The 13,969-nt window shown below is 39.1% G+C and overlaps 1 protein-coding gene across 2 annotated transcripts in view; it reads right to left on the bottom strand.

The window, feature by feature from the left end:
* Positions 1–378: 378 nt before the first annotated feature.
* The window catches only part of GAB1 (GRB2 associated binding protein 1), a 79,851-nt gene continuing 66,260 nt past the window's right edge, over positions 379–13,969 (bottom strand). The window contains exons 7-11 of one of the 2 annotated variants that reach the window (XM_082237640.1): positions 9,320–9,409; positions 5,889–5,982; positions 5,199–5,322; positions 3,534–3,653; positions 379–2,295 (exon numbers count right to left, since the gene is read on the bottom strand). In XM_082237640.1, the coding sequence (XP_082093766.1) occupies positions 2,137–2,295; positions 3,534–3,653; positions 5,199–5,322; positions 5,889–5,982; positions 9,320–9,409 (587 nt within the window). In that variant the 3' untranslated portion in view covers positions 379–2,136. The remainder of the gene's footprint in view (positions 2,296–3,533; positions 3,654–5,198; positions 5,323–5,888; positions 5,983–9,319; positions 9,410–13,969) is intronic. The other variant, XM_082237641.1, reaches the window with a different exon arrangement.

Genomic DNA, 13,969 nt, shown 5'->3' with positions numbered 1-13,969 from the left:
TCTCCCTGGCAGCAAAACGGAAGTGCTGTTGTTGTTTCCTCAATTCAATCTTTCCTTCTCTCCTTGGTTATCTCATACCCACCTAATCAGTAAGAAAAACGAGGTGGTGGCCTATCCAAGTGATGAATGGGCTTGTCTTTTTAAAGCTGTAAAGATTGCTGAGAAAATAGAGACAAAGTAGAAAATAACAGAAAATAATGCTAGCAGGACAAGAAGACTGGATAAAATGCTGCCATGGTTGCTATCATCTTTTTGAGATGGTTCACAACTTCTAGGCTGGGTTAATAATCTACATTCAAAGGCACCGGAAATTGGCAACTCAAGAGCTTTGTAAATACATTGCTGTTTTGTGAGTTTCAGACAATAACTGCACACGTATTAACCAGAACAACTTGAATTTATTTAAAATTCATCTCAGAATGAAACATGTTTAGTTTTTATTTTACAAAAAAAATAAATTGAAAACATCAAAATATTTCTAATTTAAAAAGAAACCATGTTAGGAATAAAGACAATTTACATACTATTGAGGGGGTGACAACAGGAAATTAGGCACAGTATTAAGGCCAGCATTCATTAAAACAATACTAATGTATTTCTATGTTCATTTGTAACTCGAGGTATGGAGAAGAATTTTCTTTAATGCATCTGTGTGAGAATGAATTAGTAATTTACCATTATAACAAGATTAATGGATTGATTAAGGTGTACATTTTCTTCCTTGCAACTAAATCTGGTTTCTAATTTAGGGGAGGCTGCTATTTGAAGGAGGGGTAGAGAATTAATAGAACAAAGTACTCAATATGGACTCTGTACCTGGGGAAAGAACTTTATAAAAAAAGGAGAGAGGGAATGAGATCACTTCAACATACCACCTTTCTTTAAAAACAACAACACAAAATGTTAAGAGATATCAATTGCATAGGAATTTAAATATAAGGCCAAGCAGGAAACTAGGCATAATAAGGATCATTAAAAGAGCACTATGGTGTCAAGACCTAGGATTACATCCTACCAAGTCAGAGTTGAACCACTGAGCTCACTGGACATTAAGTCCATTGATTTCAACAGGTCTACAGTGAATATGGTGAATAACGCTCATAGTATTTCCATCTGAATTCTACTTTAAAAAAAAAAATCACAGTATTGTCTAGTACTACAAACAGTGAATGTCAAACTGTCTCTTTAATTTTCATACTGAAAACCAATATTAAGGCTTGGTAGAAGTAGAAAACTTAAAACTCGTTGTTTAAACCTGATAAGTGTGTTAGCACCACAGTGCTATGTACGTACCTGATCTCAAGAGATCCTACCTTCTGTAAATAATGTAAAAGTAATGGTTTGCAAATGAAGTGTAAGGTTACTCATTGCTGCACCCCATCAGTGATTTGCAGGACTATGCGAAGTTTAATTCTTCAGTACAAAAGATCCCTCCCTGCAGAATCTTTGCTCACTGAATATGAACACTGTCACAAATGAAACTACAATAGGAGCTCCAGTATTGGTGTGATATTGCATAAGACAGAAGGGTAGATCCTAAAACCAATAATGACTATTATTAAGTCACAGCCATGTCTGTTAGGAAGGTAACCTGTAGCCTTCCAAATATTCTTCGCATGTATTAAATATAAAACATAGGTATTTAACAAATCATCTCTTGACATTTCAAGTAGATTAAAATTGTGAAACTATTTCTTATTAATTCATTTTTGAGCTGTTAAAACGCACTTCAGACCTTGATTTCTATATCATAAGTAGCTTACTTTCTAGAATGCTATAAAATATAGTAGTGTTGGGAGAAAAGGGTGTTAGAAGTACATTAGCCGGGGAAAGCTGAACGAACATTTTAACGGGGGGGAAAGTGCATAAGACATTGTAATACTACAAATGTGTTAACTTCAGGCCAAAACTTCTCTGGGACCTAAGCAATATTATTTTACACATTATTTTACATTGTATGATCTACCCAGATGCCACAGGTTACTGTTTTATCTCATGGTATCACCTTGATTTTCATATAACTGGGGGGTGGGGGGATCATTCAAGAATTGTCCAGTACTCTTCCATCAGTTAATGGCATAACTGCAGCTCTTTTTATAAATTTGAGGAGGATGACAAGAGGATTCTCTTTTTTTTTCATTTTACAATTTTAGTTAGCGTTTCAGATTCTGTGGATTGCCTCCCATCTGTCCAAGCTTCTCGCGTACTCTTCAGCGCTAGTGTTTTCTGCTGGTCAACTACAACATAATCCACTCTTTCATCCGCCACACTGCTGCCTGAACCGCTGCTCTTTTTCTGGAGACAAAATGAAGAAAAGGGTAAGAACAAGATAAGCTAATACAAGTCTACGGGTTGGCTTCAGAGCATCCTTTTCATGAAAAGAGAAGACTTCTTTGCAGAAGGGACTAAGATTCAGCAGGGTCTCCCAGCAAGGGAAGGAGGGGGCAGTTTTGGTCAATCCACCCCCCTGCCCTGGCAAATCCTCAAACCATCAACTACACTGTTCCAGGAAGACCCCCAGCTGTTGAGAACAGCTTTTCAGGGGGCTGCAGGGTTAAGGAAGAATCTGCACACATTTCCTTCCCCCACTTTTTCAAGTGAGAGTGTCCAATGGGCAACTCATTGAAACTCGGGTCCCCCCAAAATGTAAGACAAATGTATCAGTGAATAGAATTATTTGCACTGTACCATTTTTATTAAAACAACACCTATACATCTCACCTATCCTCAAAACATGGTACAGTATGTAGAAAACTGGGTGCAAGAAAAGCCTAAGTGTAGCAATATAATGGCAGGTGACATTAAAGATTCCATGGTTTTTCACAGGGTTTCCCAAAACTGAGTCTCCAGCTGTTTCTGGACTACAACTCCCACCACCCCTAGCTAGCAGGACCAGTGGTCAGGGATGATAGGAATGGTAGTCCAAAAACAGCTTGAGACCTAAATTTGGGAAACCCTGTGCTAGATTACTGGTGGCAAGTTTTAACTGATAGATGAAGCTGGTTTAGTATTAATAGGCAGAAACCAATTTTAATTAGTGAGGCTGATGATAAAAGTCATTTAGTTCTTAAAGCTGTATTAATTGTGATGTGGTAATAAGGAATGAAAAAGCAAATATTAAATACAGCATTTTCTCCTAAAAATAAGTAGTTGTCCTGTACAATTTAATAAAGAAAAATTTACCTGTATCTTGATGGAGAAAGAAAATTCCCTGACACAATGACTGCCAGATTCATTGCCCAGCTGAGGAGTTTTTCACTCCCACTAGCTATAATGGGAGGTAATGAACTATAGTAGCCCGTTTCACTGATTCGTTGTAGTCTGCCAGTTCTGAAGGCTGTGTTATGTGGTGTATGCACAACCATACTCCATGTGCCTCATTTCCCCCTGTTCTGACAGTCTGACAATGCTGGAACAAAATCTATACTGGTGAAACATTTCTGCCAGTATGCCAGTGAACCTCTAGCAACATGTCTTGTTAACCCCAGAAAGGCACCTATATTGTCACTAATAAACCACTCAATTTTGTTTACCTTGCGAGGTGGGGTAGATTTTCCAGAATCTAAATCCAGATCTAAATATTCCACTTGCTTATCTTTAGGTTTTACCATAGGACTGCTTCCCCCATCGAGACTGTTGCTCCCAAACAGAACCTGAAATTATAATTAAAATGTTTAAGTCAGCAATGGTGACAACTTTAATGGAATGTAGTGCTCACTCCACAGCATATGAGAAACTGACTAGACACACCACATTTTGCAACATGCCTTGTAACATAGCCCTGAATATAAGCAAATCTGAAAATGAGGTAACAAAAATGTCATTCTTGAACTGTTTAACTACCTGTGTCCCATACTAACAAAGCTCTATCTGTGCTATATATTTTACAGCAGTATCATACCTCAGAAGGTCATGGATTCATCTCGAAAAGTTATGGGAACTGTAGTTTGCCAAGGGTGTAGAGAGTTATTACTATAACTACAATTTATTACTCGTGCTCCTAAGGTCCCAGGGCAGGTTACAACAATTAAAATGCAACACTAATATTAATGTAATATTACACAATATTATATTAATGTAATATTACACAATATTTAAAACCGTTTAAAACAACTAGTAATTACAGAACTAAGGTGGGTCCATATCTCTCTCTCTCTCTCTCTCTCTCTCTCTCTCTCTCTCTCTCCAGTGGTACCTCGGGTTAAGTACTTAATTCATTCCGGAGATCCTGTTCTTAACCTGAAACGGTTCTTAACCTGAAGCACCACTTTAGCTAATGGGGCTTCCTGCTGCTGCCACTGCGCCGCCGCTGCACGATTTCTGTTCTCATTCTAAAGCAAAGTTCTTAACCTGAGGTAATATTTCTGGGTTAGTGGAGTCTGTAACCTGAAGCACCTGTAACCTGAAGCGTATGTAACCCGAGGTACCACTCTATCTATATCTATCTATCTATCTATCTATCTATCTATCTATCTATCTATCTATCATCTATCTATCTATCTATCTATCTATCTATCTATCTATCTATCTATCTATCTATCTCTTCTATCTAGTTAGCTAGCTCAGGCGTCAAATGTCAGGGTAAAGAGGTGCATCTTCAGCATTCGCCAAAAGCTATATAAGGAAGGTGCCAGACGCACTTCTGTGGAAAGGGAGTTCCACAACTTAGGGGCTGCCACAGAGAATGTCCTCTCCTGGGCCACCCCCTACCCTGAGCTTCTGAGGGCAGTGGAACAACCAAGAGGACACCCTCTGCCGATCTTACCTCCCAAGATGGCATGTAGGGGAGGAGAGGGTCTTTCAGGCATTTGGGCCCTGCATCATTTAGGGCTTTAAACACTAACATGAGCACCTTGTATTAGACCCAGAAATGAACCAGCAAACAAACCTGTTGTTTTAAAACATGGGATATATGAAATCTGAGAAGAACCCAAGCCAGTAATCTGGCCACTTCATTTTGGACCAATTGAAGTTTCTGAGTCATCTTCAAGGGCGGCCCAATGTAGAGTGCATTAGAATAATCCAATCTGGAAGTTATCAGAGCATGTACTATAGTGCCTCCTCCCCCCCCCCCCCAAAAAATAATTTGTGATGAGTGGTATGATACCACTTCAAATGTATAGTGCAGATGAGGTCTGTGACATCCTTTTAGAAAGAGCTGCACAGTAAAGAGAGTACTTAAAATGAAAACTACATACTGGGTCATCACTGGACTGATTTGGATTCATGGGTACATAATTCTCTTCACTGTCATGTGAATCACTGCTGGAAGTTGTGCTATGGACTGAATCTGGTCGGGGAGACAAAGGAAACCTGGAGGAACTAAAATAAAGAGACATTGGTTTTAAAAAGTAAAACTGGAACCATCTTATGTATGCTTTGTAGCTGTATTATTATATTTGTTTAAATAATATTTATACTTCCCCACCACACCTTTTTAAAAAAGAAATAAAAGTTCAATGAAGCTTACATAAAATACAATAAAAACCTCAGTAATAACCAAACAGAGGAACAGATTGAGAGATGATAATCATTACAGCAGTATCGAAATGTAATTAAAAAATCCCATTGTTGACAATGTGACATATATTTGTGTGTCTTAGGTTGTGAGACAGGATGCCAAGACACCAAGAAAATGGGGGCCTTGGTATGAAAACTGGTTCTCCATTGCTGCACTAGGGTATATGCTGCATGAACATGTGTAATCTTACACTGCAAAAACACACCAACCCAAAACACACAATCTCAACACTGTGAGACTTGTTTATAAGTAAGCATATATAGAACTGGGGTGAAATGCTTCTTTTCACACCAAAGGTTTACTTGTACAATACACACACATCCACAAAAGCAAATATTTAATTTCTTAAAAGGGTGAGAAGACTTACTCTCGTGTAAAACTTCTGGTGATCGGAGATCTAACTGGAGCTGGCAATTCTTCCCATTCAGGGAGAGGTTTTATTTCTAGTGGTGCTGGTTTTACTATATAAAGAAGCAAACAAGTTTTTAAAATAATGTACTAGGAAAGAACTACAGTTCCTCAAAAGGAATTCTTACAATATTATTGCAATTCCCATTATTTTAAGGTCGGTGAGGAAATAATTCGGAATAGGAATGTGTTAAAATTAGAGAGCTTCTTCAAATACTTGAGTTTTATATATATACTTTCAGTTTACTATCAAACACTAACTAATGGATACTGCTAATTGAATGATGTAACTGCTAACAATTACTACATTTAGAAACGTTAATGTACGAATCTACTCTATGAAGTGCCTCCAAATTTCACCTTTTTAGGCTATTGTGACCACAGTGAGTCATTAACAATCTAAACTGAGTCAAACTCTCACATAAACAGCATGGTTGCTGTTTTGTACACACACTGCTTTGCTACAGAAACTAGGAAGAAAAGGGCTTTTCTTTGCACCAATGTAAGCTCTTCAGGTCCGTTTGTCTTCTCTTACACATGCAAAATTTAATAGGTTTCATTAATGCGCATTAATAGGAAGAAGTAGCTTTGAGACTTGAATGCTCCCCCTTCCACTCTTGTGTAGCAGAAGTTCAGTAGAATTTAGTTTTACTTTCCATGAATCCAGACTTATGATCCAGAGATCATGGTTTAAAATAAACTCTTTTTTATTTAATGGCTTATTTTAAACCATTTAAAACTTTTGTCAATTTCAAAACAACCCAACTTCAAAACATCTTGTTTTGAAACACACTAGAAGTTGTTTCAAACCATGATCTCTGTTTCATAAGGTACAACAAGCCAGGATTCTAAATGCTGCCAAAGTCCTTCACCCAAGCATGCAGGAAGAGAAAGAGATGGGGAATGGACAAGCCTGAGATTTATAGCAGATCCTTCCTGCTCATGTATATAGGGCTAAGCCATAGTTTAAAATGAAATGTCAATGCAAACACTGCCTTTCTGCATATTTATTTACTTTACAAATTTACACACCGTTTCCTGGCCTGAGATCTTCAAGGGTGGGGTCACTGGAGTGTATAACCAAACAGAGTTATATCTTAATGTAGCAGGATTATGTAGTTATCTTAAGGCTCTGCTAGTTTGGGGAATGGGGCAATGCTTCTTAGCAATTGAAAACAGTCCATATTAAAATTGCATAACTGCTATTTTACAAAATGAATACTATGGGTAATATTCAATGTTTGTCATTCTCAGAGAAGCCCCATTGAAATCTATTTCAGTGTGTACTCTGAGCATGTTAGTTGCACATCACCCTATACCCCCAGCCTTATCCTGCAATAACCCCACCCCCCCAGAAATTGATCCCACCTTTCTAGGACTCATTGCAGTGTGCCTGCAGGCTACTTTATTTAGGATTAAAGAACAGTTTTAAGCACTTAGGTCAGTCACATACAGTAAATTATCTGCATATGGTGTTTCTGACAGACCTAATAAGTATATACTCATAAGTACACTGTCCTGTTTAGAGAAGTTTTAAAGGACTGATGTTTTTATTATATTTTTAGGTATGTTGTAAGCCACCCAGAGTGGCTGGGGTATAAATAATAAAATTATTATTATTACAGTCGTACCTTGGTTTTTGAACAGCTTAGTTTTCGAACGTTTGGCTCACGAATGCTGCAAACCCGGAAGTGACTGTTCCAGTTTGCGAACTATTTTTGGAAGCCAAACATCCAATGGGGCTTCTGCGGCTTCTGATTAGCTGCAGGAACTTCCTGCAGTCAATAAGAAGCCACGCTTTGGTTTCTGAATGTCTTGGAAGTCAAACGGACTTCTGAAACGAATTCTGTTCAACTTCCAAGGTACAACTGTATTATAAGTAAGAACCACTGACTTCAATGGGACTTATTCGTAAGTACAGTCATACCTTATGTTACGTTTGCTTCATGTTACGTTCTTTCAGGTTACATCCTGCGGCGACCCAGAAGTACCGGAAAGGGTTACTTCTGGGTTTCACCGCTCGTGCATGCACAGAAGCGCAAAATGACATCACGTGAATGTGCAGAAGCGCCGAATTGCAACCCGCGCGTGCGCAGACGCGCTGCTGCGGGTTGAGCTCTTTTCATGTTGCAAACGGGACTCCGGAACGGATCCCGTTTGCAACCAGAGGTACCACTGTATGTTTATGTAGCAGTACAGCCTTAAGCACTTTTCAGTATTTATGAGACTAGATAACAGGGGTCTGTTTTGCAAATGCCCAAACAGAGTAGGGGACTGCACCATTCACAAGCTTTCAAGGCACTTGGTTTTCAGAGCAGTCTGAAGTAGCAGATGATATTTAAAAGCGTTTTAAACCCTCAGACAGATTCTAAAGTGTTTGTGTGGTGATGGGGAACATCATTACTGTGAAGCACTTTTAACAAGTCCTCTGAATCATTTGACAGTATAAACATGCAAATGTATACTTCATATTTTGACATCAATGAACTTCACAGGAATTTTAAATAATTGTGCCTACACAAACATACGTAGGAGTAAGTCCATGGAAATGTAAGTGCTATGACATATACATCGTAAGTAATGGTCTACATTCTGCATATACCTAAAGGGACTGTTCTTTGTCACATATTCCAGATTCTGGGGCTGTAAGAACATTGCCTATCTCAAATGGAGCTCCACACAGCTGCAAAGTCTCCAAAGGCACCAATATTTTTTGAAAGCAATATGAGTAGCAACTTGTCCGCTGATTGATGGCAGCGACAGTTGACAGCTGAAGACCTATAGTAGTAGATACATACTAGGAGCGGAAAAACTGCTTCATTCAAATGACAGTGAGATCCACAGCTAAGGTATGTGCTAAATGGTGATTTGGCCATTATAAAACACTACTTTTGTAGCATTATTTAAAACCTCCCTCTCCAATGGGGCAATGCAGTAAACACTAGCCTATCTCACATTTTCAGTGCTCATTGTATATAGTTCGGGGTTGTTGTTTTTTTAAAAAAAGTATTGTAATACTAAAGTAGTCCTATAAAGATCCCAATAGCTGCATCCCAATAGTCACATTATCTGCACCTTCAAGCATTTCACATTAGAAAACGTTAGTTAAAATAACCTGCAGGCTGGAAATATATTTGAAAACAAACAGTTATACAATCATTAAGCAGGCAGGGCTAATTGCTGACTGAAGGAAAGATGCTTTTATGTACAGCATATTCTATTTTCTGTGTGCTAAGAATGCAATTTCTTAAGCAGGAACTATTGCGGCTAACAAATAAGCGGACCAATAAATTGAGATAAGAGTAGCGATGACCATGTTTTTATGAGTTTCCCTTTTAGAAAACATTTTCATACACAGCCCCAGATACCATGCAGTGCTGAAGTACATACCCTTTCTTCTTGTAGTAAATTCACCTATGGTTTGGGAATCTGTTCGCTCTAAACCATGTGGCTTAGGTCTTAAAATTTTAGGGCTCTGACCTAATTGGTAAAAAGAAGAGTCTCTCTTAATATAGTTTTTTATTAAAAAAAAATAATAACTGGAAAAAATGGAACCCTATAAACAAATTGCCAAGCCCCTTGCAGAAAGGTGATGCTTAGAAGCGAAAGCAAGCAGCTGGTGGAAAGAGTCCTGCAGTGTGGCAAAAGCACATGCTAGTGCATAAGCACGACATTCAGAATGCATGATGGAAACATGCATGAAAGAGACAATGTAAGAAGAGATGGTAGAATGCCATCAACTGATGGGTCTCCTTAATTACAGGAAGGAGGTTCACAGGTGATGTTGGCATAACCCCTGAAAGGCCATGCACACAGTTTGAGAGTGCTCCTAGATTTGGAGCTGACTGAGGAAGTGCAGGGGGCATCGGTGACCAGGACCACTTTTCACCACCTTCTGCTGGTATGCCAAGTGCACCTCTATCTGGAGGAGCTGACCTTACAGCAGCAGTCCACGCTCTGGTCACATCCAGACTGCTGCAATGCACTCTACATGGCACCGCCTTCAAAGATGGTTCAGAAACTTCAGCTGGTCCAGAACTGGCCAAAAATGCACATCCAAAATGTATGTGAAGGGTTATTGTGGGTCACAATCTGTAATGGCCAAGTTCATGCTAATTCCTGTAGGAAAGTATCTTCTCTGTGTTGCCTTAAATACTGCTCTTTATGCCATAAAGCAGATTTTGGGGTAGTGGGGAAAGTTTTCAAAGAGCAATAATCACACTTCGGATTAACCCTATTGGCTACAATACTGTGCTGCACTGGATACTGATGCATTTCTGGGATCAGTTTAGTTTTTTGACCCTGAAAACCCGCAATGATTTGAGCCCATGTTGCTTATTGGACTGCCTGTACCAATGTTATCCTGCTCACACTTTAAGAACTGCTTTTGAGGCTTACCCTGGCATGTCTGTCTCCTAGGTTGGTAAGATGGGTGGCCTCAAGGGAGATGCCCTTCTCTGTGGTGGCCCCATGGCTATGGACTTCCTTCCCCTTGGATTATGTCAGATTTCTATATTGTAGGCTTTTTGCAAGGCCTATAGATCTGGACTACCATCATGTGCTGGACTACCACCAAGTGGATGTCTCCACTGTCTTGTAGGAGAAAGATGATTAGATCATTATAAAGATCATTATATTGGAAAAGACTTTCCAGCAAAATCAGTCTTCAAATACAAATGAAGCTGTTCCCCGGCTGCAGCAGCCAATGGGACCTCATATGTTCATGTTCTTCACCACAGGCCATCTCCTTAGCATGCTAAGCTTAGAATCACTTTATGAAACAAAATTCCACGTAGAAAAATGCATGAAAACAGTATGTGATGATCAGACATGCATTACTACTAGATGTGCAGTGCACATGCTCAACCGATGGTGGTGGAAACCTCCTGGTGAATGCATATCACATGTTCTGTGCACAGGTACTGATTCTGCCTCCGTGGGATGACTGCCAGTGTCAGGGTGAAACAGAGCAACTGTGCAAAGAATTTAATTTTGCCCCAAATGAGTGGATGTCTGCCACTAAAGATTGGGGGGAGGGATGAACTCTGGGGTGAGTGAACTCTGCTATATACCAATGGTATGGAGCTAAACCTGCCTCCTATTCCTACTCCTGACCCCCCCCCCCCAATTTTTAACATTAATATGCTGTAAAAAAACCAGAACACCTGTTTCTGTTGCATTGGCCTGGCTCACACATCACTAAGACAAACTATGGCCTTCTGGGACCATGCAAATGTATGGGCCCCTAGAGAGGAGAGGAGTTCACAGCCGCTTTGCTCCTCTCTGGCCTTTTTTCCTCCTGTCCTGCCCTGCCATTAGCAAAGCCATTATTTGTCATCTGAACGTCAGTTTCTGGTTAAGTTTTCTCCTTGCTAATTACGAATAAAACTTGTTTTGGAGCAAGAAAGTAACTGTGCCAATCGGTTTTCTTTAAATAGGTATCTGTAAAAGCGTGGATTACTGCAATTTAAAACCAAACAAAACCAAATCCAGGCATAATTTCTAATCCCCAAGATGCAGCATTGGTTTACAGAGGACATCCCATTTTAGCTGTTAACAATAGACATGACTTCCTTTTGGTGAAGACACATTCACAAACTTGTGCTTGTCTTAGTGTACTTACTGTATCTTATTGTGCTGAACTGTATCAAACCATAGCTTTTAATGCATTCATTGTTGATTGATTATATGCATTGCCATTTTAATTTCCTTGTTAACAGCCTTGCAGATCATTATTATTTGAAATGCAACCATAAATAAAATAAAAGTTAAAAAAGTAGAAGACTTTGTTAGCTCTTCTTTATATCCCTTATATTGTCTTGAGGTCACAAGTCATTCAAGTGGGGAACAGTCCATTAGTCATACTGGACCATGTTAATATCCATGTATATCTGGCTTAAACAGTTTGTGGGTTACAATCTATTCTAGTCTACTCTACTACAGTAACCTAAAATTGTCAGTCATCTTGAGGGCTACAGAACTGAATATAAATTTTAAATAAATAAAACAAAACCTTATCAAAGAGACTTTCAACTTAGTTACCTACTATTAGATTATTTAATACACAGAAAAAGCAATGCCGTTTACCAGTCACAGGGAAAGGTTATTTATAAACAGGGTAAATTAAAATTTAGTCAGGCGTTAACCTATAGTATTGAACCCTAAGGTAAGTTGACATAAAGAAAGTCATGGAAGGAAAGTTCTGTTCTCTCTCTCTCTCTCTCTCTCTCTCTCTCTCTCACACACACACACACACACACACACACACACACACACACACACAACCTATTTCCCACTGCTGAGGATAACTCCCAGTCATCCACAGAGGCCTTTCAGGGGTGCAGGTTGATGCAAGAAGGAGAATGAGAAAGGAGCTTTCCTTCCACGAACTTCCTTAATTAAGCTTCTCTTGATATCCAAGCAAGAGGCACTTTAAAGATCCAACCTAGATATCTCTAGGGCAGAATACTAGACAGCTGTCATTAGTTAAGCAAGTTAAAAGTTTCCTAGCAGTGCTCACCATGTATCACTGCATATGAAATGCTATGTTACTATCTTGAAAGAAACAGGTATATAAACTAAAAATAAAATAAAATAAAATGTTACATCCTTGTTTTAACACAGCTTCAAAGACAGGAGCACAGGACAAACCCAAGAACCAAACTTGAAAGTGAAATTTATTTTCTGTTTTGCCTTATATAAAGGCGGGGACATATATGCATGTATATTCATATATAAAGTTATAGAACTGCCATTATCTTTTCCAAGCCGGCATGCAACAACTGTCTTTTCTCTATATGTTCAATTTATAAATGTAAAAGTATCAAATTTGGTGGGTGGGGGGAAGACCTCATTCTTCCACCTCCAGCATCAGAGGCCCTATACCTCTGAATACCAGCTGCTGAGGAACATGAATGGGGAAATGGTACTGTGCTCATGTCCTTCTTGTGGACTTCCCCAAAGGCATCTGACTGGCCCCTAAGAGAACAGAATGCCTGTCTAGATGAGCTCCCTTCATCCATATGTACTAACAAACGCATTCTCAGTTCTAGATTATATTCCAAGTTCAAAGCATGGTGTTTTTTAACCTGCATTTTGCCATCAAATAGTTTTCTCTACTATTGGCTTACAGCTTAACAATGATCAATATTGCAGCATCTCAATATAGCTCTACTGAAAGAAAAGGCCGATAGCAGGATAGACGGCAACAATGCTGAGCAAGAAAGGAAATGCACATTTCAAACAAGATCTTTCTAAGAACTTTGATCTCATCCATCCCTTTAACTGCAAGCACTGTTCTTTTTCATTCTTTATTACCAACCAATTCAATACGGTTTGTTTTTGTTTTTGTTCCATTTAACTAATAGATTTTAGATGAATGCCACCCAGTAGTGCTGAGAGGTAACAGGGATTTTCCCAAGCTGGAATCCAATTTGCTAGCAATGCTGCTTGCAACATACCATCACCAACACATGCAAGCTTTGAGAGGTTTAAGCGGCAGAAAGCATAATTGCCCCAAATGCATAATTCAATAGACACAGTGCTGTCAAAAACATTCTTGAAATGACATTTATTTCTGACACATATATGCTTAAACATTTGGTGCCTTTTAGTTTTTTTTAATTAAAACTTGCTTGTCTCTGTATGGCCATTTCCCCTGTGAATGAGCCACAGTGAGCCTTGGGTTCATATACTTCCCTTAATCATTTCCCTCAACATGCAGGTCAGGAGTTGGTGTTTAGAAGCTTCTGCTTAGGCTTTTACTTTAATCACAGTTTGCCATCTTAGCTGAATGTTGCTGTTACCAGTAAATATGATTAGTTATAAAAACGCAATTTCAATCAATTATGGCGTGAATAGAAACTAGCCATACAGTTAAGGTTCATCACAGTTTGTTGGTCTGGATGTGATTAAGCAAAAGCAGAAGCCTCTGCACTGCCGCTTCCAGCCACATGGAGAAAGTTGAGAGGGTGCAAGCCAGACGCTGCATACAACACATTCCTTCTGGTCCACATTATGCTAAAGTAGTGTGATGCGTGA

Source organism: Podarcis vaucheri, assembly GCF_965113315.1.
Source record: "Podarcis vaucheri genome assembly, chromosome: 9".
Lineage (NCBI taxonomy): Eukaryota > Metazoa > Chordata > Lepidosauria > Squamata > Lacertidae > Podarcis > Podarcis vaucheri.
This window is presented reverse-complemented; position numbering and strand designations above follow the sequence as displayed.